Raw genomic sequence first — 17,704 nt, 5'->3', positions numbered from 1 at the left:
ATTCCTTCCTTCTTCTTCCCATCTGAAAATTGCACACTGTAATGGCGGCTCCTTTTGGACATACACTTCATGATATTGAAACTTGAAAGGTTCCCTCTTACTAAGTTCTCCATCTTCATATTGGTTACGAGTTTTGTTAGACCAAGTTTTCCTCTAAAATCGGTTGAAAGAAAGAAAAAAAAAAAAAAAAATCAATCCAATCCAATCTATTAAGTTGACTTGTTGAATCATATACATTTTGAACACATGTTAATTTAATAGATTTGATTAAAGGAAAAAATTCCGAATCCAATTTGAAAAAAAAAAAACTTTGTTCTTTATATATGTATCTTCCCTTTTTTATATTACTAGTACTTGTATTTTATCTACAATTTCATGTTTTTATTGGGCATCAGTCATTTAATTTGTCTCCTTTTTCTTTTTCTTTTTTAATTCAATGTTGAGAGGGGAAAAAGGGAATTACGAAAAAGGAATTAAAAAATTAAAAAATTAAAAAAATTAACCTTTTTTTTTTTTTTTGTAACCCTTGTAATCAAGGGAGAAGCCTTTAGTTATTTTTAAGGGGCATTTTTGTCATAAAAAAAATGTAAAATTATAAAATTGTCCTCCTAAAAATAATTAAATGGATCCCCTCCCCCATTTAAAATCCAGAGGATCCAGGTGGTAATCAAGCAACTCAAGGCCACCCCCAACAGATGGTTCTAGGGTGGTCGACAACCCTACCTCGAATCTTTTTATTATTATATTTTCTTATTTGAAAACAAATTTATAATTTCATAATAACTCCGTCCAAAAACGTAGACAGAATTTGTCCAAATGAATCATTACCTCACGGATTTATAAAATTCATTTTAAAATCACGGTAGTTTATTTATTACAATGTGAAATCACATGGACCAATTGAGAAAAACAAAGCTCGATCTTTTTCCATTAGCATAGCAGCAAATTAAAATAAACTAAGGATCACATAATTTCAATAAAGAAAATGCTTAGTGCTTTTCTAGTATTTTTCTAATGTCATCCCAACTGTAACGTGACTTTTAAAATCACTAATAGATTAAAAATTAATAATAATAATCTCAAATTCAATAATAATTTTTTTAAAAAAAATACATCACAATTAAAAAAACACCAGAAAAACTAAAAAAACACCTAGCATTGCCCTTTCAATAATGTTGCATGAAATGGTAGTCACGATGAGAGAGGCTTTGTGATTATTGATGTTAAGAGGAAAAACACATCAAACTGAACCAACCACAACTTCTTAAGTTCTAAGGTCGTCTGATGCTGAAAAGGTGAAACCCTAGGAGAGCTCAAACAATGCAAAGACATTTGATTCGAGTAGGAAGTTATTGCCTAAAAATAAAACTGCATCCCAAGAAGAACGCAGAAATTCTAGATTCACCATTCACCCAGAAAAAGGAACCTAAAGACATTCATTAACAAAAAATGTCTTGATCAGTTTATCGAGGAAAATTAAATGAAGTTTTGACGAAGATTAACAGAAGGATTTAACCAGTATTTTAACAAAACCATAGAGTTGACCCCTGGACAGGAACCAGCTAGCCTAACAGTAGAACATAACCCTTTTAACATTCTCCTTGAGTGCAGGTAGTGGTCTCACAGCAGAACTTGGACCTGGTGCCCTAGTGCCTCGACCTGCTCCGCCCATGCCGCCTCGTCCAGGAGCTGCACCACTTGTCATTGAACCAGTATCTGATGGGTCTGGCTCCATATAGAACCGAGCTCGAAATGCAGCGAGATGGGCGTAGTACGCCGGAGGCACTGCCAAATCAAACAATCAAAGCATCAGCACAAGATAAAAATAAGCACCCATGTCCAAGCAGCATGTGCAGGCTTCTATGTGTGTGACGCTAGTGAGAGAGAGAGGGCTCACCAATGGAAACAGAGCGAGTGCACCTTGCATATCTGGAAACAAATAAATAAATAAATCACATTTTTTTCCGTTTTTAAGAATGGGAAATCAAAATGAAACTGATAAGGATGATAGAGGTACTCCTCAAGGGAAAAGAACAGGAAAACCAAGTAAACAGATATTAAGGGACCATCAAGGAATTACGTGTAGCAAAGGTTATTTGTAAGGGACTGCAGCCCATCAGCTGTAAACTTGTTTTCATCCCAGAGTACATGGTAATGAGCTGGACGACTTGTACCCTGTTTGACATGTTAGGTGCAACACTAGAATTAAATCCTCATCCTTAACAACATGAATATGTGCATGCAGACTATCAGAAAATCTATTAGAGTGGTACCTGAATACCAGCATGAGAACAAAGGTAGAAATCAAATTCAGTTGGGTGACAAATTTTTGAGTCTACAACAGTACCTGAACCAAAAGTAGTTCAGCATCAAATAAATAAAATCTTTGCAACATAAATAAAAATTTCAAAAAAAATAAAAATAAACATCAGTTACCAGGCAATATGTTTCCGCTTCTATCGACAGCACTGTGGTCACGATGATTGTCAGCAAATAATCTTGTGTGGTGTCGCTTCTGAACCACAACAAAAGTAACCGGAGGCTGATAGTTGGGCTCCAAAGAGGCACATGCCTAAGAAAATGCTAAACAAGTAAGATGGACAAGTATGACCCAAGTATATTCCAACTTCAGCGCAAACGCTGGGAGGGGACAGAAGACTGAAATGCTTATAATCCTGTGAAGCACATTTACCTTACGGATAGCATCTAATTCATACAGCAAAACTTGATAGAACTGCCCTTCACTCACACCATCCCTGCAAATAATATATACTCTATTAGATAGCAAGAAAAGGTATCTAGAAAGGAGTAACAGCAAACACTACAAGACCTGTAAAAGATGATGCGTTGTGGTTTTTGCCCAGTTGCTCTCCTGAAAGACATGAGTAGTTCCCTGCATGAAAATGACAAACAAAAACCACTCAAACCTACATCATAAAAGTTCCCATAAAAAAAAAAATTGATTAAAAAAATAGCTATTGAACAACTTGTGTGCCACTTGCAGGATCCTGACACCCAACCATGGTTTCAACCACTTAGTTATAAGAAGATAATGGTGAGAACAAAGAAGACGGGGGAAGCTCAATCATACTTGATCATGCCACCCGACACTGTCCCTCTTACAGGATCCTGCCATGTCTTGAAGAGATCTTGAATCAGCTCTTGTCGATGGGCTTGAGCACAAACTAAACCAGCATACTTGGTGACTTCTGGCCAATCTTGAGAGGCCACAACCTGCGGTTCAAAGTTGGATTATCATAGTATGCTAATTATTAAAAAATACTTGAAACTGCTAAAGATATACAAGTATGGAAGAGAATAATTGAAACGCATAAACAAGCTAAGCACATTGATAAACTTAATAACATACCGCTGCAATTGACGGGCTTGAATCCTCTCCTGGGTGAGGGTGGGTAACATCAGCACCAAAAATAATAGTAGGTCGGTCACTGACTAAAGGAATACGTCTTGATATTGCATCAACGAGCACAGTATTCCTTCCTCCCACCTTGACATTTATCTTCAAGGCCACATTTGCCAGATATTGTTTGCTCATTTTGAAAACATGCTTTGTCAAACAACACTGGGAAACGAGTCCAAGATCTGTCTCACAGATCCGTTTCAAATCACCTGTAAAAGAAATCAAAACATTTAGAAATAGAGGCCACAAGACCAGAAACAGATTCCAAAATAAGCAAATGAAATTAATTAACTGATCAAGTTTCATACCATAAAGAGACCCATTGTTATCCGGCAAAATAACAATAAGAAGGTCAAGCTCCTTTCTCTGAGGCTGGAGTTTCGTCATGGCATCATGATACCGAGTTTTCAGGACTCTCTCCACCTGATCATAACGGGCACTCAAAGGTGGAAGCACTGGTTCAGGATTAAATACCTACATAAAATGCATAATCAAATGTTAAGACATAGAGCAATTGACAAATATGACAAACAATAAATGCAAGTTTTTCAAGAGCCATACCATGCCAGAAGTGTAACACATTTGCGCAAGTTCTTGGCAAAACCCACGGGCCACACTGTCTTGCACATTTCGCGAGAAGTTTATGCAGATCCAGTTGTTAACTGTTCCCCCATTGACCATTTTCTGCAATAAAACATACCTTTTTTTATTTACTCCGGATTCATACTAAGGTATTCCAATACAAAGATAGTTCTAACTTTAGAAATTACCTTGTTCATCATATTCCACTGCCCGACTTGGGGCAAACAATCCTTTTCTCTGCCTGTATCATGATACTTGAGCTGCACAATGCAAAGAGCATTCAGTAAAACAATAATATTGAGGCTCGTAAAGGTGGTAGGAGAAAATTGAAAGAACAGATGTTGAAGTGATACGGAAATAATACCCATGGTGCTGGAAGAATGCGAGCTTCAACTGAAGCAAGCCTCTCACTGATTCTGATTCCAAACTCCCTTGCATAAGGATCATCATGGTAAGCATTGTGACGAACCGTCTGGAAGGTCAAAAAAGGAACAATTTAGAATACAAGGGTTGCACAAAAGCTGTTGGTACATCAAAAGTGTCATGAGACAAACAATTCCTCCTTTGCAATTACAGAAAAATGGAAAATATTACAGAAAACCAAGCAAGACACATACTTAGGTGCGAATAGACCACAATTTCCAAATACAAACCTGCATTATATCTCGCTCCCTTTCCTGAGGACGCTGGCAGGTCACCTTCAGTAAAGCAGTAATCTGTTTCTCATTCAATCTCTTGGAGTACCTCTGACCCTCGACAATCTTGCAAACCTAAAATCAACAGAAACTTACCAGCATTCATATCCATACGAAAAGAGGAAAACCTAACCATAAGTAATGCATATCCATTCATTTTTTTTTTACAAGTAATGCATATCCATTCATATATGATGAATGAAGATTATAATTATATCTTTACCTCCATAGGCAAATAATTTGGTCGCTGTTGATTCCCCACTTGCAAACAAGGCCACTGTGTATGTTGAATAACGAAACCATAGGTTTCGTAGAAGTATTCAACAACAGATTTCAGTGTACCTCTTTCATCGACCGGAAAACTAGAAGAATTAACAATCACCGTCAGAGAACCAAGTTTATTTTCCAACTATAACCAAATTATGGGAAAGGGGAAAGGAGGGGGCGGAACAACATAAAATATTGATACATACGTCAGCTCTCGTGTTGCCTGCGATGTTAAACCTGATATACGGTACTTCCTACGCATATTTCCACGGTGTGTAACCTCAACTTTGACTCCTCGCAAAGCCTTTTTGATCTGTTAAAACAAAATTAGAGCAATGATCAAAAGACTTCATAACATATAACTTTAATAGCAAAATTGACCATGTAAAAACTACATAAATAGACTAAAGCAACAAACTTTAACCTTTATGCGATCCGAATCTGACAAAGGCCTGGAAGTGACGTCCCGATTCAGCAGCTGTGTGACAAACTCAATTACTGGTAGTGGCTCAATGAATGCGGTAGAAGACATATCTGCAACATTGGTGAAATTGTCAAAACAATAGCAATACAAGATATACCAAGGAGACATATGAAACAGATAACCATACATCAACCAAAAAATAAAAGAAAAGGAAAATTTAAAGAGAGAGGCAAATAAAACAAACTGAAAAGAGAATATGAACTGAAGAAAAAAATATAAAACAAAAACTAAACAAATGGTTAGTGAAAGACATACACACCAATATTCAGAGACAGTCCCATCTGCGTTGGACGAATACTTTGATAGAAGCCACGCCAACTCTCCAACCCCTCACCCAATGACTGCCTTCGCCCCAGATCAGGGGAATAAAATGATCGACCCACAGGAGAGTACCTATGATTAATCCACATAATATTAATACTCCAACATTTCAATAAAATGCAGATGTGCTATAAATTTGTTAAATCCGAAAGGAAAAATCAGATTTAGTACCTAGTAGTAGGCAATTCGCGCAGGACAATATCAAGAACTTGAAGGGCTTCTTGCGGTGCATCAGCTTGCCGACCCTCCAAAAAGAGTCCTAAATGGTGCAGGTCTGCACGTGCAGCCAATTTTATCACAACTTTAAACTCTCTGTCTCTCCTGCAACAACAAAAAGAAAATTATTATAAACAGAGGAGAATATGAAAACTGTGAAGGAAAAAAAAAAGGATAAAAAGACATTCAAATATAAACCTTGGTCCACCAGTTCCATCATCTTCATCAGTAAGTACAATTCTGAACTCCCTATTTTGAAATGGAAGCGGCCCGGCAGTATACAAACTCTTTCGCCCATCATAGGCAGGTAGCCGATTTCCAAGATGCGACTCCTTGTACAATGTCACCAGCTGTTTCATTACAGCACGGTTGACCCCACGTGATGTCACCTCCGGAGTTATAGTAACCTATCATGCATTAACAGCAAAATATATCAAGATGAATTGAAGGGAGAAGAAAAAATTTCACAAGCACACAGAAACAATATTGAGATGACTCACATCATACTGGTGCAAATCCTTGTCAGGTAATTCAGCAAAGAAATGATTTGCCTTAACTATACACATTGTTCCAGTTTTACCCTTGCCAGGCCGTAGAGGGAACCTCATTGATTTACTAGATGGTGGCACGGGTTGAATTTGCTGGCCTTCTTGGATATCGAGTTGCTCAACCTGCTGGACCACTTGAGATACGTCGGGAGGTTGGGAAGACGAACTCGCCTCTGAAGGCGTGGGCTGAGACAGAACGACCCCAGGGTGATGTGGAACCTGAGTTGCTTGGCGCAGGGCGGGATCTTGTGGTCTTGATGGGCCACCAGAGGAAGGTCCTCCGCCACGGCCACCACTCATGCCGCCGCGGCCACCAACACCGTACCCTCCACGGCCACCTTGCTGGGGTGGCCCACCCCTTCCCCTACCTTGATATTCAGGTGGGCCCGCACCATATTGCTGTTGTGGTGGCATTCCACGACCACCGCCACGCCCCCCACCATAACCTCCACCATAACCACCCCGACTTCCTTGGGGGGCCCAACCTCGACCACCTTGGTATCCTCCTCCTCCTCCCTGTTGCTGCTGGGGTGGAGCACTCTCAGGAGCTCGCTGTTGGTAACCCCTACCACTACCGCCCCCGCTGGCTTCCTGCTGAGACTGAGAGCTTTCACCCTCACTAGGAAGCTCGGTTCTCCTTTTCCTCACCATGATGATGTCTGAGCACAGAAAACCGTAATACATTAGCACAGGGACCCATCAACCAACAGAAAGACACAAAACCCAGACCATCTACAACATTGATACTGTCTCATCATCATCATCACCATCATCAAAGGAAAATTTTGTAAATTACATTAGAGAACAATCGAAAAATCTAATACACTGTTCTACCATGAAATAAGGGTGAAACACTTGGGTCTTTAAAATGAAAGCAACAACGTTATTTCAAGTTTTATCCCTACATATAAATGGAAACTACTGTGTCGCATCTTTTTTTTATCAACGAACACAAACAATACAGTACACCGAAATCGCCTATAGAAACACCTAAAAAAATTCAACAAAAAAACCCACAGAATGAATACACAACGCCAAAAAAAAAGAACGAAAAGAGGAAGAAGAAAAAAAAATCCCAAACACACAAACAAACAGAAATCCCAATAATCCAAGTTCACGTCGTACAGAAAACAAAAAGGAAAACCCCCAAAACCCCGAACCAAAACCCTGACCTCCGACTCACACTCAGATTCCCAGAAAAAACACACATCCACTTTGGTGATCCAAAAAACAACATCAGAGTCCCTGAACAAAAAAAAAAAACCCACCCATTTTATAGAATCAAATCAAACAGATCCGCGTGAGAACAACACCAAGCTCAGTCAAACAAAGCAGATCTACAGAAATATACCCTAAAATCAAATGTTATAGAGCCAAATCAAAATACACAAAAAATGGGAAGAAAAAAAAAACAAAAAACAAAAAACAAAGCACGAGCCCTAGCATTCACGAATCAAAAGCAATGGAAAACCCTAAAACCACCAAAAGATTACCTCAGAAATTGCTCTCGGAAAACCGCTTCCCCTTCCGCTGAAACCCACTCAACTTTCCACTTCAAAGAACAAATATGAGAGAAAGGGAGAAACGTAAAAATATATTTAGGCACATTGCCCCTTCCCTTGCAAAGTAAGTAGCTGGTAGGTCGTAGAAAATGACAACTCTATCCCTCCCTTCTCTCTCTCTCGGTTTTGGGGTTTTGTACTACGCGTCACTCTCCCCGCTCTGAGTTGTGGGGCTACGTGAGTGGACGAGGTGGCGGGTCCCACCAAGTTCTCTGAGCTTCGACGTGGAGCTGACATGGACGGAACATTGGCTCTCAGTGGCTTTATGATGACATGGCGGAGTGTGGGTCCGACCAGAAGCAGACAAAAATCGAGAGGGGAGGGTAGCGAGGGATTAGGAACGAGTCACATGATTGGCCACGACCCACGACCCGTCTCGATTAGCACCACTAAGCCATGAAACCCCTCCAATTTCGGTACTCGCGGTGGTCCGGATAAAGGTCGTCTACTCGCTGCGGATGTCCGACACCTGTCGTTTCTGGCTGTTCATCTGATTTTATAGTACCGCGTATGTTAAATTACGAAAGTGACCTTTGTACGGCTATGTCTGAAGTTGGGGCGAGTGCGGGTTCTGCATAACGGGAACGTCGGGAGCAGTCTTCTCCGTTATCGGCTGAAACGGTGGAAATCACAAAAACGTCAATGGCATTATTATTGCTAAACACTCACTAATCAAGCTTAATTAGTACCCTTAAACACCATCGGTATTCTCAGAAGCATCTTTTTTTTTTTTTTTTTTTTAATTTAAAAAATTGGACGATGCTTTCAAGAAGTTTCTTTCTGGCGCTTCGCTGATCGTCTCCAATGCCCTGGCTTTAATTTTGAGCCGACCGATCTGCTAGCCCTTTCTCTAAACTTTAATACAACCGTCCAAATTTTTGTGTCTGTAATTTGAAGGATTTCAACGGTATTATGTGTAGGGGTGTAAACGAGCCGAGCTTGGGCGAGCTTCCCTTGTTCAAGCTTGGCTCGTTTAAATTTTACTCGAGCTCGAGCTCGAGTCGAGCTCAAGGGCGAGCCAAAAAAATCGAGCTCGAGCTAATAATAAGTCGAGCCGAGCTAGCTCGCGAGCTGGCTCTTATATTTAATATTTTTATTTTAAAATTTTTTTTTAACTTCAAGTACTCTTAAACGACTTAAGAAGTTAGTTTGCATATGAGTATTTGCTTAGCCTAGCTAGTCGAGTATGGAGCCTGGGTCAATACAGCAAGGCATTTGGTTTCAAAGAGAGAGGATATGCATCATTTTATAGATAAGCAAACTTAGAGATTGATGTTTTCTTAACAATGTGGGACAACTTAACAGGTTGCATTCAGACTGCATTGGGACAATGCACCCTACAAAAAAATATTTTTTTAACATCTCTCTCTCAATCCCCCTCACCAGTCACAACGGATCTTCCACCTGAACTCTCATTTCCCACTCTCTCACTCTCACTCACCAGACATGTAGTGATAGTGTTTGGGTCTGTTTGATTCATCAATAGTTTATGCCTTTCGCAATCTCCCTCAATAGTTTCTGCTTGATTCTTCTTCCTTTCATTTGGATCTGCTCTAATTGAATCGAGGTCTTTTTAATGATTGCTCTCTCTCTCTTTCATCACGAAGGGTCTAGAATTTTTCATTCTCTAACACTTAAATATAAATGCAATTTTAAGGTTTTAATAATTATGAGATTTATAATTAATTATCTATTACTTAGTTTATATATATATATATATATACACACTCGAGCTTATACGAGCTGTTCACGAGCTTAGCCGAGTCGAGCCGAGCTTGCTTCGTTTAATATTCGAGCCAGGATTTGTGTTCATGAAGTGCTTCATTTAATATTCGAGTCGAGCACGAGCCGAGCCCGAGCTTGCTCGCGAGACGCTTCGCTCACTTAACAGCCCTAATTATGTGTACTTTGTCGTAATCTCAAATCTGGACTTCTACGTTTTGAGAGAGACATCAACCAAAAGTCCCTTCTTTTTCTTGGTCTCTTTTGAAACGTAATATAAACAACAGAAAAAAAATACAAAAAAGGAAAATGACAAATAAGTACCACATGACCTTCCTATGAGGACTAGGGTTATGATTCTATGAATATGATTATAATTGTTATATAAGTTTATTATAAATTAATACATAATACATATTATAATTGTTATATAAGTTTGTTATAATTTAATTTAATTTGAATTAAATTCCTAACATAATTTATAACATTCATTTATAATCTTTGACCCCCCACTTTCTCATTTTATGAAGCAAATGGTAAAACAATGGAGGGTTTTATCTTCTTTTTAAAAAAAATAAAAATAAAAACATTACAAACCATAAAAACTACAAAAAAAACAAACAAAAAGAGAATGCTACTAGAGTGAGATCTGGCTACGGCCCAACATGTTAAATAGTGGGCATAGAAATTTGCACTTCGATTAACCTTTCTACCTTCCTAAGAGAAAGCAAAATGAATAGTCTATAATATCAAAAATGACAGAAGGGATCATCCAATCTTGAGATGAATCTGGCCGTAGGAGAGCTAGGATAACCAATTTGAATGGCTTGGGCATAGCAACTAAGATTATATTAAGATATGAGATTTTACCTAACAAAGGACTATTGATTTTTTTTTTTTTCTATTAAAAAAAGACAGACAACGACATTGGAAAAGCATAAAAAAATTGAATCGTGATTTATTTTAGGGGTAAATACTAAATAGCCCCTGGGTTTCGCTTAATTTTTTTTGCTCTCTATGGTTTATTTTTTATCATAGGAGATTCTTCTGATTTTAATAAAAAATCAAATTCATTCTTCCATCCATTAACCGTTAGTTAGCCTAACGGAACTCCACGTGAACCAATTAGAAGCTGACATTTGACATAAGTGGCCATGGCATCATTGATGACATGGCACCTAATTAAATTTTTTATTTAAAAAAAATTAAAAAATATATATATATTTTTTCATTAAAAAAAAAAATTTGGGGTGGTTTCGGGTATTGGGGTGGCTCGGCCACTTCCTTGGAGCCAAGGGGGTGGCCGAAACCACCCCCAATGGTGGTTTGGGGGTGGCGGAAGGCACCAAGGGATTGGGGTGCCCCTACCTTGGGCTCCATGGGGTGTAGCCGAGCCTCTTTTTAATGAAAAAATATGTATTTTTAATTTTAATTTTTTTAAAAAAATTAATTAGGTGCCACGTCATTAGTGATGACGTGGCCACTTATGCCACATGCCAGCTTCTAATTGGTCCATGTGGAGTTTCGTTAGGACAACTAACGGTCAATGGACAAAAGAATGAATTTGGTCTTTTATCAAAATCAAAAGAACCTCATGTGATAAAAAAATAAATCATAGGGGGAAAAAAATTAAGTGAAACCCTGGGGGTATTTAGTATTTACCCATTTATTTTAAGATATTGATATATTATGATTATTATCAATGAATAAACTAAGATCCTCTTTGGGATGCGTTTGATGTTCCTAAAAATTATTTTAATACTCAAAAGTCCGTTTGAAAAAAAAAAAAAAAAGTATTTGTTTAGTAAAAAAATTAAAAGCGCCTTTAAAGGTTTAAAAAGTCAAAAAATGACCAAAACACACTTTTAACAAAATCTTAAAAATAAAACTTTTGCCCAAAAACTATTTTTGACTTAAAAATGCAATCACAAACAAGCTAAAGTTGTGGATGGCATGATTTAATTATTTATGCCACAAAGACAAGTTAAATCATCCTTATACTGTACGTATTCAACCTGACTTCTTATACTAAACAAAATAAGAAAAGGACAAAAAAAAAATTTTAAAAAAAAAAAGAAAAAAAAAAAAGTAAAGTAAAGAGAACAAAGCAAAAGCAGTCCGTCAGTTTTTGCTTGTCTGTCACCTTGAGCTGAGCTGGTGTACCTCATAAAGTTGCCACGTACATCCAAATTATCCAATCAAAAGAAAATCTGAAAGTCATCCAACATTCTTTCATATTTTGTGGAAGAGGGGCCAATTTTTCTCTTTTTTTAAAATTTTTTTTTTTAATAAAATAAAAAATAAATTTGAAGCAATAACATTATACATGGTCCTTTTTTATTTGATATTTCTTAAAAAAATGGTATTTTTCTTCATAAAAATAGTATTTTTCTTAATAAAAATTGTTATATTTTTTTAAAAAGGTCATTATTAGGAAGACAAATACCATTTTTTTTATATATAAAAAAATAAAAAAATAACAAAAATGACCACATATAATGTTATTGCTTAAGAAATTTTTTTTATTTTTTATTTTTATTTTTATAAAAATGACCACATAAGAAAAAAGTTAGGCCAAAATTGTGCCTTTATCATTTATCTATTTTATAACTAAGGATAATAGAGACACAACTTTAGCCCAATTTTTTCTTATGTAGTCATTTAAAAAATATATATATAAATTATAAAATATAAATTTTTTTTGAAGTAATAACATCTTATGTACTCCTTTTTTTAGTTGGTATTTAAAAAAAAAAAAAAAGCATTTTTCTTCATAAAAATGGTCATTATTTTTAAGAAAAAGACCATTTAAAAAAAAAAATTACCAACTAAAAAAAATACCACATATGATCTTATTACTTCAGAATTTTTTTCAATTTTTTTTTAAAAAAAGACCACATAAGAAAAAGGTTGGGACAAAATTGTGTGAAAAAATTGTGTCTCTATCATTTCTTATTTTGTAATACCACCTAATACAGGATCGTTTGAATTTCATAATACCATGTGTAGTATATTTTGCATATTACCAACACTAAGAATTTCAACTTTATTTTATATATATATGTATAGGTGCTGTTTGGCAACCAATATGACATTACACTGCACTGTTCACAATAAAAAAAAATTAAAGAATAAAATAATGATTAGTATAGAAAAGTAAAAGTGTGATATTGAAAAATAAAAAATTTTTATTTAGTAGTGATTTTTTTATTTAAATAATAATAAAATATAAATAATGTGATATAAAAGTGATAATGTTTTGACGTTGATGTGTTTAAAAAAAATGAAGTGAATAGTATGTGGGTGCATAGGTGTTTTATGGGGACAAATCCAAAAGGGGCAAGAGCACTTTGGTGCCGATTATCTCTTCTTTACTCTCTATGAGTCTCGAAGGTTGATTTTCCTTTAGTTCCATCATCTTTGTGTCTACGGTTCTTATGTGGAACTCACCCATTTTATTTTGGTTGTCTAATTTATCCTCTAGACCTTCCCATTTGGATATTAGGGCACTCAATATAAATTAATGCTTAGGAGAAGCATTATTTTTTGATGAATTTCGAAAATAGTAGTGCTCAGTAACATTGCTTTGGTACAGTTTCCAGATGAAGTGAATATGGCTTAGTGCCTGCAAAATATAGTTATGTCACTTAAGTCAATAATCTTTTTTTGATGATAATAATGATAACAACTTTATTCTTGAGCTAGAGTGTGTACCTTGATTTATGAATTGAGTCCCCTTTATATAGAAGATTATAATGGTGGTTGGCTTCGGTTGCATTCTCCTTATTCTCGAGTGTTAGCATTACCTAAAAATTTAGAATAATGGGGGCTAACCGTCAATCGTACCATAGTCTCAGACCGTCGTCGCTAGTCTTATTCGTGGACCCTCCCATGATCATTCATGATAAGAACAATCGTATATTAATACTAAACAATCGTGGCGAGTCTCGGTCGTGGACTCTCGAGATTCTCGGTGATGGGCTCGAAATAGTCAGCCTTAACACCTCGAGAATCTTAGTAATGAGGTCATAGAATTCTTGGTAATGGTATACCGGGATATCCACTGTAGCGGATCTACAGCTTTGGGTTGGACCTTGTACATACCCAATGGGCTTATCTTCTCAGTTATGTTAACTTTGACTCGGCCCATTTGACTGATCATAGAGTTTGCCTAATTCCTCATTATTATAAATATTCTCCTATTTTTTCAAGTGAAACAATTTAGACAACTTGACACTTAAGTATTTTATCCTAATTTATGAATCAAACGATTACGCTAGAGTCAATTTGAATTTCTCAATCTTTTCTTTCAACATTGACCAACCAAATGTAAATGTGTAAATTCCACAACCAGCATTTAAGCTAGGACGTGTGGTTATAAAAAACATATGATTCCAACATATTGATAAAAATTGTTTGGGGTAGCAAACCTTTTATTTAAATGGTTGAAATTGTAAGTCTTATGTAGATTTTCATATCAATTTGTGAAAGATTTTTAATAAAAATTACAGTACTTCTAACAACATTCACGAAGATGTGTTTTGGCCCTTAAGCATATTGGCACTAGGTATCACAATTTGGTGATAGGGCCCTACAAAAGTCATGAACTTTTTCTTTTTTTTTTAAGTGTTTTGAAGTGATATAAATATGAAAATGTTTTTGTATTTGTACGAGTGTTTTGTATTTTGTTTTGTTTTGTTTTTATTTATTTTTTTGGGTTGATACGAGAAAACAAAGACAAAAAGTAAAAATTTTAACAAATGGAGTGAATAAGTTTTACATGATTTTCAGAACTACTCGTGTGGGTTGTATGATTTATAGCCCCCACATGCATACTTCCACAACACATTTAGTGAGAGATTTATAGAATCTATTACATACTGCAAACATACACAAACGGAATTTAAAAGCAAAAAAAAAAAATAGAAAGAGGAAATTGCAAATTCTCCAGAAGTTGTGTATGGAGGATTAAACCCAATTCCATTAACTATATATTTTTTTTAATCAGAAATCAGTGGTTATATAGGACTGAATTTTGAATTCTCGTCTATGTCAAAGTTGAGAATCCAAATCGATAATTAATTTTTAGAGAAAATTACAATTTACCCTCCTAAAGTTGACAGCATTTTTTAATTCGAACATTAAAGTTTTAATTTTTGCAATCTACCCCCATAAAGTTCTAATTTTTTTCAATTCGACCAATATTATTCCAAAATTCTCATATTGCCCCTAATTTTTTTTTTTTTTTTTATGAAAAATAAAAAATAAAAATTTGGGGGGGGGGGTGCAAAAATGGCCAGATGGCCCCCCAATTTTTTTTTTATAAAAAATAAAAAAATAAAAATTAAGGACAATATGGGAAGTTTTGGACATAATTGGTCAAATTGCAAAAATTTGAAACTTTGGGGGGGTAGATTGCAAAAATTGAAACTTTGGTGTTCGAATTGAAAAACGCTGTCAACTTTTGGGGGGTAAACTGTAATTTTCCCTAACTTTTATTCAAACTAGATTAATTTATATTTAAAATAAATGATTGGCAATTAATGTGATTTCATACTAATAGTTCGTTTGGGTTTGCAATTTCAAAATATACATGTTACACAAGCATTTCTAATGGATGAGCCAAATTTTTATGCAAAATAGCTTTTCAAAACTTACTTTATCTAGTTTAGCTAATGAATTTTTGAAGGCCCTTACATCTGATTAGCTATATTTTTATATATATCATTTAAATATTATTTTTTTTACTCTTTATTGATTCTATCTTTATTTCTTTTTTAAAATTCGTATTTCACTATTTATTTTTTCAATGGTAATTCGTTTAACACAATAAATTTTCAACGATTATTATTTTTCAAGTAATCATTTTTGTAACTATAATATTTTTGAAACGGTTATATTTTATAATAATTATATTTTTCAATGGTTTTTCAAATGTCATATTTGCCAACGTGAAGTATGAAACCCATATTCTTATACTAATGTCAATCATATTTATTAAACATATTTTTATTAAAAATTGTGAAAGAATATTTTCATAATGATCCCTTGAAAAGTGTAAAAAGTTTTGAGAAAAAGAAACTGGTGAAAAAAACAATAAAAAATAAAATGGATTATTTGAAAAGTGCTGCTACATGTAGCTTTTTTTTTTTTTTTTTTTGCTAATCCAATATAAGAGTTTTTTTCAAATTTGATTAGTCATTTTAAATAAAAGTACCATTTGGCTCCTCCATTTAGGAATGCTGGAGATGGTTAGAAAATGACTTTTATCATTTTAGTGCAATTTGAAAATGTGATTTTTAAAAATGAAGTTAAATGTTCTGCAAAATCGCAGTTTTAGTCTTTCAATTTGCGTGTTTTAAAAAAAACCACATTACTATTTGCGTTTTCAAATCGCAATCTCAAACAATCTATTTTTTACAATTTGATTTAAAATTACATTTTTTATCTATAAAATCACAATACCAAACGCACCATAAAACTAGTTTTACTTAATTTGCTCTAAAAATTCATCCTTGGCGTTGAACTTTGTATCAAATTCATCCGAGTGGTATAAAAAAATAACCACACAAAACTTTGAACTTTTGTGCTGAATTGGTTATTCTATCCATTTTTTGTTAGTTTTTGTTGATGGAGAAAATAACAAGTCAAACATATGTCCATTTCATTGTCCATGTCATATCGCCACATAGGCTTCATGCTGAGTCAGCTTACCAAGTGGTAAAAAAAGTTATAACCAAACAAAACAAAACATTACCCCAACGATTTTTTAGATAATTTTTATCTCACATATATGGAATATCGATTTGATAAAGACTAAACCCCAATTATCAATTTAATAATTTTCCCTAAATATTTCTAGGCTACATGACCCATTACTTGTTTGTTCACCAGTTTTTTAATCAGTCTTAGTTTAAACAAAATTAAAATGCTAATAAGCAACTCAATAAAATAGAGATGTTTTTATCGTTTTTTGAAAACAGAATTAATCAATTAATTAATTTATTTTTACTTTACCTGGATGTGACTATGGTAGCATCTATCTGCTGAAAATTGTTTAAGAGAACCTTAGACGGTGAGAACCACATGCGTTTCTTCAAGACCAATTGAGTCATAACTTGATTTAGTTCTATCAAAACCTCAATGAACCCAATATAACTAATACTAATTAGATTCGTATGAGTGATTCTTTATTACAGAGAGTTGAATCCACGTCCTAATACATACCCAACTTCATAAAAAATTAGGTAAAGTCTACTTAATCCTCTCAAACTACCACCTCAATGACAATCTACCCCTCAAACTATCAATTGCGACAATTTACCCCCCAAACTACCAAAATAATGACAATGTACCAATAATTTTAACAAAATGACAAAATTACCCTGACTAAAATAAAAACAAAAAAAAAAACAAAAAACAAAAAAAAATTTCCAAAATTTTTAGGGTATTTTTGTTTTATTAAAAATTTTATAGGGGTAATTTCATCATTTTGTTTGCATTGTGAGGTATAATGTCATTATTTTGGTAGTTTGGGGGGTAAATTATCGTAATTAATAGTTTGAGGGTAGATTGTTAACCAAAACAATGACAATGTACCCCTAATTTTAACAAAATGACGAAATTACCCTTACTAAAATAAAAACAAAAATATTTTTTTAAAAAAATTCCAAAATTTTAAGGTATTTTTGTCTTATTAAAAATTTTATATGGGTAATTTCATCATTTTGCTAGCATTGGGAGGTATATTGTCATTATTTTGATAGTTTGGGACGTAAATTGTCGTAATCAATAGTTTGAGGATATATTGTTATTGGATGATAATTTGATAGGATTAAATAAACTTTGCCCAAAAAAAGTTATTTAAAACCATTTAATCACCGCAT

At 34.7% G+C, this 17,704-nt stretch overlaps 1 protein-coding gene across 1 annotated transcript; it reads right to left on the bottom strand.

The window, feature by feature from the left end:
• Positions 1-1,357: 1,357 nt before the first annotated feature.
• Positions 1,358-8,143, bottom strand: LOC132183685 (protein argonaute 1). Its single transcript, XM_059597057.1, has 22 exons — positions 8,028-8,143; positions 6,487-7,193; positions 6,185-6,393; positions 5,942-6,091; positions 5,709-5,842; positions 5,390-5,499; positions 5,172-5,278; positions 4,922-5,060; positions 4,657-4,773; positions 4,368-4,475; positions 4,192-4,263; positions 3,983-4,105; positions 3,730-3,895; positions 3,371-3,630; positions 3,092-3,234; positions 2,831-2,893; positions 2,693-2,756; positions 2,437-2,572; positions 2,274-2,347; positions 2,081-2,175; positions 1,898-1,929; positions 1,358-1,785 (listed from the first exon to the last, which is right to left on the bottom strand). Exons 2-22 carry the CDS (start codon positions 7,183-7,185, stop codon positions 1,568-1,570), a joined length of 3,219 nt encoding a protein of 1,072 aa, XP_059453040.1. The 5' UTR covers positions 7,186-7,193; positions 8,028-8,143; the 3' UTR covers positions 1,358-1,567.
• Between the last annotated feature and the right edge of the window lie 9,561 nt (positions 8,144-17,704).

The sequence above is a fragment of the Corylus avellana genome, chromosome ca6, assembly GCF_901000735.1.
Source record: "Corylus avellana chromosome ca6, CavTom2PMs-1.0".
In the NCBI taxonomy this organism is placed as follows: Eukaryota; Viridiplantae; Streptophyta; class Magnoliopsida; order Fagales; family Betulaceae; genus Corylus; species Corylus avellana.
The sequence above is the reverse complement of the archived record's forward strand: the minus strand, read 5'-3'. Positions and strand labels throughout refer to the sequence as shown.

What these genes read in the sequence shown, in the direction of transcription:
- LOC132183685 (XM_059597057.1), bottom strand. Translation starts at nt 7,185, where the DNA reads ATGGTGAGGAAAAGGAGAACCGAGCTTCCTAGTGAGGGTGAAAGCTCT. An exon ending in CGCGAATTGCCTACTACTAG is followed by an intron (nt 5,843 to 5,941) that starts GTACTAAATCTG and finishes GATTAATCATAG; the next exon opens with GTACTCTCCTGTGGGTCGAT. An exon ending in CAAGCCCGTCAATTGCAGCG is followed by an intron (nt 3,235 to 3,370) that starts GTATGTTATTAA and finishes TTTGAACCGCAG; the next exon opens with GTTGTGGCCTCTCAAGATTG.